General features: G+C 39.6%; 1 protein-coding gene across 2 annotated transcripts in view; it reads left to right on the top strand.

Moving 5' to 3' along the window:
- Positions 1–15,279, top strand: part of fgd (faciogenital dysplasia) — a 168,423-nt gene extending 153,144 nt beyond the window's left edge. The window contains exons 17-20 of one of the 2 annotated variants that reach the window (XM_062999168.1): positions 5,154–5,285; positions 11,036–11,176; positions 14,315–14,472; positions 15,117–15,279. In XM_062999168.1, coding sequence (XP_062855238.1) covers positions 5,154–5,285; positions 11,036–11,176; positions 14,315–14,472; positions 15,117–15,159 — 474 coding nt within the window. In that variant the 3' untranslated portion in view covers positions 15,160–15,279. Of the gene's footprint in view, positions 1–5,153; positions 5,286–11,035; positions 11,177–14,314 lie in introns of both variants that reach the window. The other variant, XM_062999167.1, reaches the window with a different exon arrangement.
- The last annotated feature ends 1,768 nt before the right edge of the window (positions 15,280–17,047 follow it).

The raw sequence follows: 17,047 nt of genomic DNA, 5'->3' as shown, positions 1-17,047 counted from the left end.
AGCTGGCAACATAAGTGAGTACACCCCACAGTGAACATGTCCAAATTGTGCCCAAATGTGTCGTTGTCCCTCCCTGGTGTCATGTGTCAAGGTCCCAGGTGTAAATGGGGAGCAGGGCTGTTAAATTTGGTGTTTTGAGTACAATTCTCTCATACTGGCCACTGGATATTCAACATGGCACCTCATGGCAAAGAACTCTCTGAGGATGTGAGAAATAGAATTGTTGCTCTCCACAAAGATGGCCTGGGCTATAAGAAGATTGCTAACACCCTGAAACTGAGCTACAGCATGGTGGCCAAGGTCATACAGCGGTTTTCCAGGACAGGTTCCACTCGGAACAGGTTTCGCCAGGGTCGACCAAAGAAGTTGAGTCCACGTGTTCTGCGTCATATCCAGAGGTTGGCTTTAAAAAATAGACACATGAGTGCTGCCAGCATTGCTGCAGAGGTTGAAGAGGTGGGAGGTCAGCCTGTCAGTGCTCAGACCATACGCCGCACACTGCATCAACTCGGTCTGCATGGTCGTCATCCCAGAAGGAAGCTGACGCACAAGAAAGGCAGCAAACAGTTTGCTGAAAACAAGCAGTCCAAGAACATGGATTACTGGAATGCCCTGTGGTCTGACGAGACCAAGATAAACTTGCTTGGCTCAGATGGTGTCCAGCATGTGTGGTGGCGCCCTGGTGAGAAGTACCAAGACAACTGTATCTTGCCTACAGTCAAGCATGGTGGTGGTAGCATCATGGTCTTGGGCTGCATGAGTGTTGCTGGCACTGGGGAGCTGCAGTTCATTGAGGGAAACATGAATTCCAACATGTACTGTGACATTCTGAAACAGAGCATGATCCCCTCCCTTCGAAAACTGGGCCTCATGGCAGTTTTCCAACACGATAACGACCCCAAACACAACCTACAAGATGACAACTGCCTTGCTGAGGAAGCTGAAGGTAAAGGTGATGGACTAAACCCAATTGAGCACCTGTGGCACATCCTCAAGTGGAAGGTGGAGGAGTTCAAGGTGTCTAACATCCACCAGCTCCGTGATGTCATCATGGAGGAGTGGAAGAGGATTCCAGTAGCAACCTGTGCAGCTCTGGTGAATTCCATGCCCAGGAGGGTTAAGGCAGTGCTGGATAATAATGGTGGTCACACAAAATATTGACATTTTGGGCACAATTTGGACATGTTCACTGTGGGGTGTACTCACTTATGTTGCCAGCCATTTAGACATTAATGGCTGTGTGTTGAGTTATTTTCAGAAGACAGTAAATCTACACTGCTATACAAGTTGTACACTGACTACTCTAAGTTATATCCAAGTTTTATTTTTATAGTGTTGTCCCATGAAAAGATATAATAAAATATTTGCAGAAATGTGAGGGGTGTACTCACTTTTGTGATACACTGTATATATATACAGTATATACAGTATATACAGTGGGGAAAATAAGTATTTGATCCCCTGCTGATTTTGTAAGTTTACTCCCTTACAAAGACTTGAACAGTCTGTAATTTTTATGGAAGGTTTATTTTAACAGAGAGAGACAGAATATCAACAAAAAATCCAGAAAAAAAACATTAAATAAAAGTTATAAATTAATTTGTATTTAATTAAGGGAAATAAGTATTTGATCCCCTACCAACCAGCAAGAATTCTGACCCCCACAGCTCCCTTGAGATCATTGACAAGCTCCTCCCGTGTAATTCTGGACTGACCTCACCTTTCTCAGAATCATTCTTACCCCACCAGGTGAGATCTTGCATGGAGCTCCAGAGTGAGGGTGATTGACTGTGATCTTGTATTTCTTCCATTTTCGAATTATCGCACCAACAGTGGTCTCTTTCTCACCAAGCTTCTTGCTGATGGTCTTGTAGCCCATTCCAGCCTTGTGCAGGTCTACAATCTTGTCCCTAACATCCTTTGATAGCTCTTTGGTCTTGCCCATGGTGGTCGAGAGATTTGAATGGAAGAAACTGATTCTGTGACAGGAGTCTTTTATATTGGGACAGGACTAATTTGTGTAACATAACCGGTCTGTGGGGGTCAGAATTCTTGCTGGTTGGTAGGGGATCAAATACTTATTTCCCTTAATTAAATACAAATTAATTTATAACCTTTATTTAATGTTTTTTTTCTGGCTTTTTTGTTGATATTCCATAAAAATTATAGACTGTTCAAGTCTTTGTAAGGGGGTAAACTTACAAAATCAGCAGGGGATCAAATACTTATTTCCCCCACTGTATATATATATATATATATATATATATATATATATATATATATATATATATATTAGGGCTGGCACCGAACCCAAATCACTGGATCGATATCGAAAGGAAAAAAACTTGTAATCCGATACTGTTGCTTAATGTACCTAATGTAAAAAAAGGCCATTGTTTGTGTGTAAAGCCAATAACACACGAAGATACATTCAACAGAGTGCCCCTGATTGCCAGTTTGCATCTTGATGACATCATTAACATTATGCCACTGATCTACAACTCATTTGCAACAGCCATTCAGAAATTAAAACACACTGATCTACTTAAACTTTTAGCATTTTAAAAATCATCTACTACTGCCACATCTAAAAACACTGTTTAAACACAATAAAAACCGCTTTATAAATGATAAATCACTCACCTGAGATAAAAACCTATCTTGTCCCGGCTTGGAGATATCTCACATCCTCAACGATTAATCCATTAGTGTTATGAAATAAAACAAACTACACCTTTTCCCGTTTAGCCACAGATGTCCTCTTCAAAGTCCAGCAGGGTTTTTAATAAGCGTGCTTTGGTTTTTAATAATCAATAAACGTGACAGAACTTTAACGAAAAATCTCGTGTTTGATTGACATCCACATCTTCCAATTGCAGACAATTTTGTTAAACAAGCCAACAATGCTGCTAAATGTTCTGTGTGTAAAAGTTAAAATAAAAACAGCAGTTTTGCATAAGTGTGATGATTTAGGTTCTGTATTTATTCCTTTAGAATATTTGTTTCACAGTCTGAGCATTATTATTTAGATATCTAGTTTAACCATGGTGCATTGAGACATGTATTCAGGGCCGGAGTGGGCCCCTTTTTGAGCCCGGGAGTTTCATGCCCAAACCCGGCCCACTTTTTCCACGGAGGAAAAATTTGAATAAATGAAACAGCAGCTAGCTCTTACAATGACTTTTTATTGGGTATAAGTTCAGGTGTATGTTGGTAAGATAACAGAAAACACTTCACTTAAACATGTTTAATTCAAATTTAAATCAGATAAAGATTTAAAAGGTAAAAATGAAAAAGTATTTACATTTGTACATGAGCAATAAGTTGAAATAAAAATTAAAATTGCATTTGTCTTTTTAACAGAGAGGTGCTCTATTGTTAGGTTTACACTAAACTCTTAAGTAGCTTCACTATTTAGTAGGCTACCTACAGCATCAAAAGCCTCCTAAGCAGTGCACTTTATTAATAACGGTGTCATTGTCTATAGACATGAGACATGGCTTATCTGCTGCTCTGAGGCTAAAAAAAAAAAACATTTCTTTAATGTTCTTAAATATACTACTTAATATAATTCCCTCAGCGCACACACACCGTTACTAAGAATAAAAGTGAACACTACTTAATATAATTCCCTCAGTCTCCCATTGATAAAAATACGGAACAAAGCGTCCTGTATCAGTTCAGTACTGAACGCGGTGTTTAGTCTCCAGATAAAGGATTCTGTATGTTACAGGACGGTGGGTAACCCTGGTTTGATTGTCTCTTATATAGTGAGTGAGATAAAACTCAGCACAAAGCTTCATCAGTCCCGCACATGCTGCTTTAATATAAGCTCCGATACACTGAGTCCAGTGTTACAAAAGTGAAACAAGTTTTAAAGCCTCGGTATCACATGTTCCGTCCCTAATAAACAATGTTTTGTCCATTTTGTGTTAATTATTTTCATTATTTCGCTTTTGTTGTTCTTGTGGGAATTCCTTAGATGTTTAGAAGAGCGGACGGTAAATAGAGATGCACACGCCACGTCTAAACATCTGCACAAAACTTTCCACAAGAAAAACAATAGCGGGTCAACTGGATAAAATGATTTCCACAAACTAGACAAAACCTTGTTTATCGTCACCATCACAAACTCCGTTCACTTTACCGCTGAGAAACAGTTTGATTGACAGCAGGTAAGCAACACGCACTTCCGGTGTTATTGTCCCTGCCTTTTCCGTCAGAAATGTGCGGCCGGGAAGTGCAAAACAAATATACATTTTAGAAAACAAAATTACATATGCCGAAAACAAATTTACAAGTGCTGAAACACTTTTACATATGCCAAAACAAATTTACAAACACTGGGTACCCGAGCACTTGTAAATTTGTTTTTGCTTTTGTTGTAAATTTGTTTTTGTTTTTTTGTAATTTTGTTTTCTGAAATGTAAATTTGTTTTGCACTTCTCGGCCACCGTAGTATTGGGTTCTACAAAATAAACTATGCTAAGTTGACTTGGCTATGTTGCGCAATACCGGCCGCATGGGGTCTGTCCTCTGGAAAACATGTCTGTTAATTTGGCACATTTGGCAGCATCTTCTTCCATTGCCTTTCTTTTTTTTTTTTTTTTTACCTGGTCTTTTCGGCTCTTCCTGCCCTTCATCACCACCGACTTGCGCTATTCTGTTGCTATATTTACTGTAACACCGGCGCTCCAGAAAAGACGCCTCATGGGCCAAACCAACTTAAACATGTGGGAGGGGGGGATTCCCTCAGATGGTAGAACCCATCTAATCTACTGCGGTGTAGGGGCTGCGCTGTCAGACGAATGGAGAATGAATGCAAGAATAAGATTAGATAAGTGACAGATAAGTGTCAAAATTATTTTTCCCAACCGGCCCAACCTCGAGATTGACATGAGCCGGCCCATCGGGAATCCTCCCGAATCTCCCGATTAGCCACTCCGGGCTTGCATGTATTATTACTGCTTAGTTGTTTGAGAGGAGAAATGACGGTATCGGATTGGTATGAGTATCGGCAGATACTCAATTTGCAGTATCTGTAATCGGACATAAAAAAGTGGTATCGAGCCAGCCCTAATATATTGATATGTTTTTTGTATCGATATGGTTTATCTATTTGCTCATTCCTCTGTTTCTGCTGATGTTTGTAGGCTATCTGTGGTAAATGCTCCAAAGTGTTGGAAAGTAAGAACAGCCGCATGTGCAAGCAGTGTTACGAGGTCCTGCAGGGACCTGAAGGAACGCCAGGGGGCAGTGTTGAGCTAAAGAGAAAAGCAGTAGAGGTAAGAAGCTTTAAACCTAAATTCATTAAGTTAAACGTTTGCCTGCGTGTGAAGTCTCAGCTATGTCATGCAAAATAAATATTGTTGTCTTTAATTAATATATTTTATGAGAACAATCATTTTCAACTTTCATTTCATTATTTTAGAAGCTTAATTAATTATAATAAATAATAATAGTAATAACAATAATGTAATACATACTGTATATCTGTGATTATATTTGGACTTTAAATAGGATTTTCATATCAACTGTGAAACTATCTGTTAAATGTCTAAATATTTAAGATGTATAAACATTATAGGACTTAAGCACCCAAATAATTACAGTGGTACCTTGTAAGTCAACATCCCCTAAACTCAAAATCTTTGAAACTCAACACCCTTCATCGAGAAATTTGTACCTTTAAACTCAACGTTTTGGTTAAACTCAATGTGTTCTGCTTTTTAAAAACATTTATTTAATTTCAAATTAACAATGAAAACGTCATCAAAGTGCGATAATGAGACGAATCTGCATTTGTGTGGAATAACTGTCAAATCCACTCTGAAAGCTCCACATGTATCTGTGTTCATCTGGATTTGTCTTCCTGTTTCACTTTTAAACTTGTGTTATAGCTCGGGGTTCTGAGAAATTGTAAGAATTAGCTTTTTCTTCAGAAAGTCTAAAATACTTATTGTTAAAAAAAAAAGCTTAATGTGACTTAATGTATTAAAAGAACGACACAGAAACACTAAACTTCTCTTAATTATTACTGCTCATAAGTTCTCTCCACTAATGAAATTCCTCACTCGTTGTTTTAGTACAATAAGTCATGTTAAGCTTGTCATGTGAATGCGCCTTTTCTGAACGGAATATAGTATTCCATAGGGGTGTAACGATACACTCTGCTCACGATTCGATTCGATTTATGATACTGAGCTCACGATTCGATTTTCTCACGATTTTTTTTTTTAAGTGTAAACAGTGCAAAACAATGCACATTTTCTTGTACATTTTTTAAACAAAAAAAAAACTTCAGTCCCTTGCAATTAAAAGTTAATTACCAAGAACAGAGTACTTTACTGTAACCTAACAGGTTTACCAAATTTAAGTTACTTATTGCCATCTTAAATTGAAAATCAAAGTAATCAAACAAGCTCATTGAGCTGAGCTGAGTCTTTAAACAAATTTTCTTTGTTGCTTGAACTAATGTATTAACAAATTACATGTAAAATGAATTACTAATGTAAAAAAAAAACATTGTATCAAATGTTTAATATTTAAATGGCTTTATTTATATACTCAACATGGAACAGAGTGCTACAACAATAAATTATAAAATACAAAAACAAAGACCCATCTCAATTAGACCAAAAGGTCTGATTGTGTATATTACTTGTAAATTTGCATCTAGAGTGAAAGAACACAACAAAGCATCACTCAACAAAATATAAATGAAAATGTGCAAAAGAAAAAGCAGCATCCAGGTGACAGTATTTGTAAGTATTTAGTGAAGATTGGCATTCAGAAAAACCGAGCTCATCTTTGATGGGTTGATCCTGTTTCTCCTTTCTGTTATGATCTGCCCTGTTTTGGAAAAGATTCTCTCTGAGGGGACAGATGTTGCTACAATACACAGTGACATGTATAAGATGTGGGTCTCAGTGGGTCTGAACTTCTCTGTTAAAGTGGTTCCTCGTGTCCAAACTTTACTGTTTCCTGTCACTCATTTTCCTCACCTTTCCAGCGTGTAATGTCTGGCTACGTAAAGCGCAATGTAAAACTTCATCAAGTGCTCTCTTTCTTTCTCTCTCTCTCACTCCCTCGTGTTCATGTGCACGCTGTCCGTGTGTGTGTATGTAACCCCGCCCCTCCTGCTCAGTGTAAACACACAAACGTCACCACGCATCTTGACCAATCACGTGCGGCTTTAACGAAAAAAAAAACCCGGAAAAAAAAACTAATCGGCTCCGGATCCTGCCGTTCATTTTAAAGAGCCGACTCTTAGAGCCGGATTGTTCGCCACCGACCCATCACTAATAAATTACAGAACGCACGTGCACTCGTACAATCGCGCAGATGTCCACGATGCACATCGCTACATTTTTGCATCGCGATGCATCGTGAAACGATGTATCGTTACACCCCTAGTATTCCAAGATCAAGCAACTTCACGATTAGGAAGCATAAGGAAACAATAAAGAAGTAAAGATAAAGTGCAGGTTTTATTGTATTTTTTTATAGATTTTTAACAGTTTTCAATTGTATTTCAGTGTTTTTATATTATATTTGTGTTATTTTCAGTGTAGAAGTATCAAAAACAACTCCATTATTTTACATTAGCCTAAAATATATGCAGTGCCACGGGACCAAAAAAACCCCAAACCTTTAAACTTAACGTTTTGTAAACTCAACGCCACTCCCATAACCAATTGACGTTAAGTTTTAAGGTACCACTGTACATGTATAGAAGCATGTACATATCAATTACACATCCAGAAAAGTAATGATAATAAGATTTTTTTTTTTAATTAATCAGTAAATGGATACAGGAAATGTTTAAAGTTTTAAAGTACCAAATCCATTACAGATTGTAAACTATTTTTCATCTATTTATTTGTATGCATCGAATTTACATATATTTTAACATATATGCCACATCCAAAAAATGTAATTAACAATGTATAGTACATTTTTTTTTAAATGTTCAAGCCTTGTTGGGTGAACTTTTGTTTCCTTATTTAAATACAAGAAAAATTAATTACAATGAAATAACTTTTGGATTTATTCATCTAAATACGATGAAAATCTACCTGGTCAAATTTGGCAGCTACATTACAGTAAGTAGAACAATGCATTTACATTCATTCAAGGCAGACTGTGCTGTTGTATTGTAATTATAACCTTTCCCTACAGGAGTTAAAAATAAATAGTGGTGCAGTAGAGCAACACAGTGTCCTCAGCCGTGGGAACACCAGTGCATTGAGATGATTAAAATAAAATAGCAAGTTTGTTGTTTAACATTTATTTTGAACACTTGACTTGTTGTTTTGTGTATGTGGATATGTGTGGAACACCTGCAGTGTTAAACAAGCAGAAAAAAATGTGTGCATAACTGCACTAGTACTTAGCAGTTCCTTCCCAGACGTTTTCCAAATGTCAAATTTGATTAAAGAAGTCAACTGGTCTTGCAGAACTGCTTGAATACTAAATGGTTGTGTATTAATTTGACCATGTTGGCATTTTCAGCCATTAGTCTGCACTTGACACTGGTGCGTGCAGTAACGTTTCTACCACAGACGTCTCCAAAGCCCCAAATTATATGAAGTAACATACTACTGCTTAAAACATTTTTTCAATTAGCATTTGTGGGGATTAAACCAGCCACCTTTTGATTTCTAGTTTAGATCTAGGTGATCTCTGTTTTAAAGTTCTGGTGCTAATTTAATTCACCACTAATCCATGCCTTAAATCCACCACCGCAAAGATTTAAGTTCGAGTCTTGGTGGTGTCCTGAGTCTGTTTGGGAGGGAGATTAAATGAACAAAAGTAAGAAAATAAAGTCAGAAAAAAGCGGTTTGAATCACAACTCTGCCACCCGTCAGGCTGGGCGCCTACACAAACAATGATTGGCTGTTGTTCAAGGTGGGTGCCGAAGGGGATTCCTCATAACTGATGCATAAGGGATTACGAGGATCAGGGTGTGACTCTCCATACACAAAGCTGATCCACATATGAACTCGCATTGTGCATGTGAAAAGATGCAGTCGCCTACTGCACACGTGTCGGAGGGGGCGTGTGTTAGTCAAAGCTCTCCTCAGTCAGAGTGGAGGTCAGCATCAGTAGAGAGGAGGTATAATGCAATTGGGTAATTGAATATGACTAGATTGGCAGGAAAATTGGGGGAAAACATTTAATACAAACATTTATTCTTTTTAACATTGTGTACTGTGAAGGAGGGTTTATTCTGACCTTTACAGAAATGTATAGATGCCCCACTGGCAGCAAATACCAAGTCTTCTTGGTTACCTTTCTTTGAGCTATGCACACCTGGATTTTGGCTGTTTATCCCATCATTAACTTTTAATTTTATGCACTTTTCTCCTTTTTTCCCCAATATACTGTAGTCAATGCTGGGGACCCTGATGGCGGCGTCCAAAGACAATGTATATTCCTCTGACACACACTTTCTCCGATGTGTGCGCAGTCCACCAATCCCTTCTTATTCTCCCATACTTTGGTGGATTTGCGCAAAGGGATGGCTTCACACACAAAGAGCCATGCCCCAATCTCTGTGCTCCTCCACTTCTACAGTATATAAGTGCCCCGGGCAACCAAGGTCCTTACACAGTGTTGATAACCCCACCCCATATTAGTCAAGTCTTTTCCCATCCAGCGGACTAGAGGCCAGTTTTGTCTGCTACAGGCACTAGCCAATTATACCTGCTAGAGGGCACCTAGCCGACCTCTGTGAACATCCATGTTTAGTTCAAAGAAATTCAATTGGTTTTAAGTCTGGGCTTTATCCGGGCCGCTCAAGGACATTTAGAGACTTGCCACAATGTTAATATTTATATTTAAAAAATAAAAACATTTAATATTACGGATGTTAAGATACACTTTACCCACTATGCGATACGATTCACGATACTGGGTTCACAATACGATTTTTTCCCAATTTTTTTTAAACAAAATGAAATTAAAGACAAATTATGACAAAGTTTCCTTTTATTATTTATATAATATAAGAAAATAAAATACTGTATTTGTGATTATCTTTTAATTAAATAATGAATGCCCTTTTATTTCTGAAATTGGTACAAACTATACCAAATAATGCTTACTGTGTAAAAAAACTGAAATGCCGCTCAGGTGGCGCAGCGGTAAAAACACACGCTGCAACCAGAGCTGGGATCTCGAATACATTGTATCGAATCTCAGCTCTACCTTGCCGGCTGAGGCTGAGCGGTCACATGAACAATGATTGGCCTGTTGTTCAGATGGATGGGACTAAGCCGGATATGGGTCTCTCTCTGTCAGACTAGTGCAAGTACGACCTCTGCTGGCTGACTAGAGGTGCCTACACAGAGATGAGGAAAGAGTGCTCTTAGGGTGTGTCTCTCTATACACAATGCTAGGAGGCACAACACTCGTCAATGTGTGGGTGATAAGATGCATACGGCTTGCTGCCCACGTGTCGGAGGGGGCGTGGGTCAGCTTCGATCTCCTCGGTCAGAGCAGGGATCGGCATAGGCGGAGAGGAAGCATGATGCAGTTGGGCAATTGGACGCGCTAAAGGGGGAGGAAAAGGGGAGAAAATACATTAAAAAAAAAAAAAATTTAATCTAAAATGAAATTTTAAAACAAATCCAACATTAAATAAATAAATAAATAATACAAATAAAGTAAAGTAGCCTCACATAAATAATTTTGGCTGGAAAATCACCTGGCAACTTTGTAAAGTGCCGTCAACCAGGCGAGGTGAACAGTGCCAGTGCACTCTACTGTTTAAAGTGAATATCGATTCATCTTAAATGAATAACCGATTCAAATCGTGGCACATGTGCACTGATTTTTAACTGTCTTGTGGTGCATCGTTACATCCCTATTTAATATATAGTGTAGTTTCACCTTACATTGGCCTGATTGTAGCTGTGATAGCAGAATGGTATCTTTTCAGATATTTTATTTTAACTTACGGATAGTGCCAAGGTGATTTAAATGAGTGCTGATATATTTTTATAGTCTTGTGTTTGTGTGTGTCTTGCAGAAGCAGCTCTCGTTGACAGGAGATAATTGTGTACTGTGCAGTCAGCTTCTGGTTCAGGAGAAAGGGAAGAACTGGACAAAAACCTGTGTCGCCATAACAAAGGCAGAACCACTTGTGCTTTATCTACAGACCAGCAGCCAGGTAATTTGTGTGTGTCTGGCTGCTTCTTTGCACAGATTGGGGTCACCTGGAATGTCCAGACTTTGTCCTGACCTCAGACTGGCTGTCTGATGCTTACTTACTAAGTCTGTCTGTGTCTCTCTTACTTACTTAAGGCTTTGCCTCATCTTTTTCTTTCTTTGGTTTCATCAATTGTTATTAATTTGCTTCTATTTTTGTATTCCCCTTTGTTACACTTGACTAATATTTATTATAATAAAATACTATCTCAATACCAGTGCAATAGAAAACTAGACTAATTATATTTTTATGTATGTATCAAGCACACATATAAATTACGTATGACATTTTTAAGATACACATTTTGGGAGAAATGGGTTTGCACTACAAGTAACCTCCCATTGTAATATTTGAGGCTCAGTTTAATTGGTACAGACAAACTAGCCTTATTTATATGGGCACAGAGATGTCACGTGCTGTAGCCAGTCATAATTACTGATGAGGAATTAGGAAGCCATGCACAAAGTAAAATGACAACAAAGTATTTTCTATACCTTTTTGTATGATTTAAGCTGCAGGATGTACAGTGTATCACAAAAGTGAGTACACCCCTCACATTTCTGCAAATATTTTGTTATATCTTTTCATGGGACAACACTATAGACATGAAACTTGGATATAACTTAGAGTAGTCAGTGTACAGCTTGTATAGCAGTGTAGATTTACTGTCTTCTGAAAATAACTCAACACACAGCCATTAATGTCTAAATAGCTGGCAACATAAGTGAGTACACCCCACAGTGAACATGTCCAAATTGTGCCCAAAGTGTCAATATTTTGTGTGACCACCATTATTATCCAGCACTGCCTTAACCCTCCTGGGCATGGAATTCACCAGAGCTGCACAGGTTGCTACTGGAATCCTCTTCCACTCCTCCATGATGACATCACGGAGCTGGTGGATGTTAGACACCTTGAACTCCTCCACCTTCCACTTGAGGATGCGCCACAGGTGCTCAATTGGGTTTAGTCCATCACCTTTACCTTCAGCTTCCTCAGCAAGGCAGTTGTCATCTTGGAGGTTGTGTTTGGGGTTGTTATCCTGTTGGAAAACTGCCATGAGGCCCAGTTTTCGAAGGGAGGGGATCATGCTCTGTTTCAGAATGTCACAGTACATGTTGGAATTCATGTTTCCCTCAATGAACTGCAGCTCCCCAGTGCCAGCAACACTCATGCAGCCCAAGACCATGATGCTACCACCAACATGCTTGACTGTAGGCAAGATACAGTTGTCTTGGTACTTCTCACCAGGGCGCCGCCACACATGCTGGACACCATCTGAGCCAAACAAGGTTATCTTGGTCTCGTCAGACCACAGGGCATTCCAGTAATCCATGTTCTTGGACTGCTTGTTTTCAGCAAACTGTTTGCTGGCTTTCTTGTGCGTCAGCTTCCTTCTGGGATGACGACCATGCAGACCGAGTTGATGCAGTGTGCGGCGTATGGTCTGAGCACTGACAGGCTGACCTCCCACGTCTTCAACCTCTGCAGAAATGCTGGCAGCACTCATGTGTCTATTTTTTAAAGCCAACCTCTGGATATGACGCCGAACACGTGGACTCAACTTCTTTGGTCGACCCTGGCGAAGCCTGTTCCGAGTGGAACCTGTCCTGGAAAATTGCTGTATGACCTTGGCCACCATGCTGTAGCTCAGTTTCATGGTGTTAGCAATCTTCTTATAGCCCAGGCCATCTTTGTGGAGAGCAACAATTCTATTTCTCACATCCTCAGAGAGTTCTTTGCCATGAGGTGCCATGTTGAATATCCAGTGGCCAGTATGAGAGAATTGTACCCAAAACACCAAATTTAACAGCCCTGCTCCCCATTTACACCTGGGACCTTGACACATGACACCAGGGAGGGACAACGACACATTTGGGCACAATTTGGACATGTTCACTGTGGGGTGTACTCACTTATGTTGCCAGCTATTTAGACATTAATGGCTGTGTGTTGAGTTATTTTCAGAAGACAGTAAATCTACACTGCTATACAAGTTGTACACTGACTACTCTAAGTTATATCCAAGTTTCATGTCTATAGTGTTGTCCCATGAAAAGATATAATGAAATATTTGCAGAAATGTGAGGGGTGTACTCACTTTTGTGATACACTGTATATAGACCAAACAGATTTTGACATTTTGTAAAAAATACACTCATCAGCAATAACATTAAAACCACCTCCTTGTTTCTACACTCACTGTCCATTTTATCAGCTCCACTTACATAGAAGCACTTTGTAGTTCTACAACTACTGAATGTAGTCCAGCTGTTTCTCTACATACCTTTTTAGCCTGCTTTCACCCTGTTCTTTAATGGTCAGGACCCCCACAGGACCACCAAAGAGCAGGTATTATTTGGGTGGTGGATCATTCTCAGCACTGCAGTGACACTGACATGGTGGTGGTGTGTTAGTGTGTGTTGTGCTGGTTTGAGTGGATCAGACACAGCAGCCCTGCTGGAGTTTTTAAATACCGTGTCCATTCACTGTCCACTCTATTAGACACTCATATCTAGTTGGTCCACCTTGTAGATGTAAAGTCAGAAACGATCGCTCGTCTATTTCTGCTCTTTGAGTTGGTCATCTTCTAGACCTTCATCAGTGGTCACAGGACGCTGCCCACAGTACGCTGTTGGAAGGATATTTTTGGTTGGTGGACTATTCTCAGTCCAGCAGTGACAGTAAGGTGTTTAAAAACTGCATAAGCGCTGCTGTGTCATATCCACTCATACCAGCACAACACACACTAACACACCACCACCATGTTATTGTCACTGCAGTGCTGAGAATGACCCACCGCTCAAATAATACCTACTCTGTAGTGGTACTGGGAGAGTCCTGACCATTGAAGAACAGCATGAAAGGGGGCTAACAAAGCATGCAGAGAAACAGATGGACTAAAGTCAGTAAACAAGGAGGTGGTTTAATGTTATGGTTGATCGGTGTATGGTCTAACACTATATGATTACATGTTGTTTACGTATGTACAAGTACTCCATGACTTATTTAACTTTAGCAGATGTTAAACTTTCTGTTTAACTTACTTTTTATAATATATGCATTGTGTCTGATCTGATTTTCTTCATTGTTTATTAGGATGTGCGTGGTGCCCGGACGATCTCTCTACCTGGTTACGAAGTCAGCACATCATTGCCACCATCAGACAAGTCTGAAGGAGGAAAGCACATGTTCAGGCTCAGCCACTCCCAGCACACATTGCTCTTCAGTACCCAAGATTCAGAATTAATGGGCAAGTGGGTGGACCTTCTGTCCCATGCTACGAAAGGACAGGCTTTGGAAATGTCACTTAGCACAACAGAGCACCGAAAGAGCCAATGAAAGCTAGAGCAAGGCAATGGAGTAACTGAACCTTGTTTAATTGAACTTGTTACTTGAATTTACATTTCCCCCAGCACTTTTATATTTCTTTGATAAGTATTTTCAATTCTTTTTACTACCTTTATCTTTTACTTTCCTCTTTTGCAAAAGCACAGGATGCGAATGTGCACATGCACTGTTACAGCATATCTGCCGCGGTCGTTCCGGTGTGCGGATGTGGCCCAAATGCACTGTTCTTTCTGAGTCATTTGTATTGTATAATACTGGATAAGGTTTTTGTGGTTTTAATGAAAAGCTGAAAGAATGTTTTTAAATGATTTTAAGATTTCTTTTAATGGTGTTATTGTTAAGCATTAATTTACCATTCACATGTGCTAAAATATTTGCTCTGACGTCAAATTACTTTACACAGTAGTATTTGTTTCTTGTTTGTCTACACACCATGTTCTGATTTGCTACCACACTGGCAAAAGAGGAAGTCAGATAAACAAAGATGACACAAATTCCCATATCTATACATACAATCTAAAATACTGTTTTCTTCTGTGTATCTACTCAGATTGTTACTTCAAGTACACACCCAGCCTATAGGCCTGTCATAATGGTGAAATTCAGCCTGATGAAGCATTTACATATCTGTACTTGCAATAAATCATGTTATTGTCTTTGCGCTGTTAAATGTATGCCACTTTTTAGTGGAATTCTAATGGTAATAAAGCATGAACAGTTAATAAAGAGTGCTATTTGTCCACATAATCTGTTACATAATATTTAAAATCATACTAAAATACATCGTCATTACTCATAAAAAATATGTTCTGTAGGCCGCTCAGGTGGCGCAGCGGTAAAGTACGCTAGCACACCAGAGTTGGCGTTTCGTATACATCCGACTGGGCTGGGCGGCTGCATGAACAATGATTGGCTGTTGTTCATAGGGTTAGAGGGTAAAAAGTCAGATCATAGGTCCTCATAACTGGTGCAACTACAGCCCCTGCTGGCTGACTGATGGCGCCTGCACAGGACCTAATAATGCTGATGGGGGTGTGGCCCTTTGTACACAGTGCCTGTCGGTGTATGAACTTGACTCATGCAGGTGAAAAATGCAGTCTGTACTGATTGTACGTGCCAGAATGGGCTTATGTCAGTTGAGAGGCGTCCTGTAGGAGCTCAGCAAACAACTCTTATACAACTCACTCACTTGCTTTCTTAACCGCTTATCCAATAAGCTTCACCCAGCTATCCCAGCTTTTCAATGGGTGAGGCACACAGTAACACCCTCGACAGGGCGCCTGTCCATCGCAGGGCAAACACACATGCACACACACACACATTCACCTATAGGGCAATTCAGTGTCTCCAATTAACCTGACTGCATGTTTTTGGACTGTGTGAGGAAACCGGAGCTCCCGGAGGAAACCCATGCAGACACGGGGAGAACATGCAAACTCCACACAGAAAGGACCCGGACCGCCCCGCCTATGGATCGAACCGAGGACCTTCTTGCTGTGAGGCGACAGTGCTACCCACCGAGCCACCATGCCGCCCCTCTTATACAATTAAACAATTACAATTAGTTCAGTGTTTAAAAGCGAAAATAATAGAATAAAGCATAAAAACACACAGACTTCATTATACTGATGACTAATTGAAAATAATTTTCAGTTAAAGTGCACCATGGCAATTTTGGGATCCCAGTGATTACTGCAACTGTTCTTTTTGTGACTAAATAATTGCAACACTTTCTATTTTGTCCAAAAACATTGACATTGACATCTGGCATTTTAAGACACTGACTAAAGTCAGGCAGGCTGTACATCATCAGCTTTGCTCTTAGCATAAAGGGATTTAAGGATTTGCGAAGAGATCATGTACAACCCCAAATCAGAAAACATTGGGACAGCATGGAAAATGCAAATAATAAAAAACGCAGAGTTTCTTACATTTACTTTGACTTTTATTTCATTGCAGACAGGATGAACCTGAGATATTTCATGTTTTATCTGGTGAACTTAATTTTATTCTTTAATAAACATCCATTCCTGCAGGTTGGGACAGTAAAGTGTTTACCATTCCTTTTCACCACACTTAAAAGACGTTTTGGCACCGAGGATACCAAGCGATTTAGTGTTTCAGGTTTTATTTTGTCCCATTCTTCCTGCACGTCTTAAATGCATGGACCTCCCTGGAAAAGATGATGTCTTGAAGGCAGCATATGTTGCTCTAAGATCTCAATGTACTTTTCTGCATTAATGCTGCCATCACAGAAGTGTAAATAACTTTTGCCAAGGGCACTGACACCGCCCCGTACCATGACAGAGCCTGGCTTTTGGACTTGTTGCTGATAACAGTCTGGATGGTCCTTTTCTCTTTGGTCCGGAGCACACAGCGTCCATTCTTTCCAAAAAAGACCTGGAATGCTGATTCATCTGACCACAATACATGTTTCCACTGTGTGATGGTCCATCCTAGATGCCTCCGAGCCCTGAGAAG

Source organism: Trichomycterus rosablanca, chromosome 7, assembly GCF_030014385.1.
Source record: "Trichomycterus rosablanca isolate fTriRos1 chromosome 7, fTriRos1.hap1, whole genome shotgun sequence".
In the NCBI taxonomy this organism is placed as follows: domain Eukaryota; kingdom Metazoa; phylum Chordata; class Actinopteri; order Siluriformes; family Trichomycteridae; genus Trichomycterus; species Trichomycterus rosablanca.
Note: the sequence above shows the minus strand (reverse complement) of the source record. Positions and strands in the feature narration are given on the sequence as shown.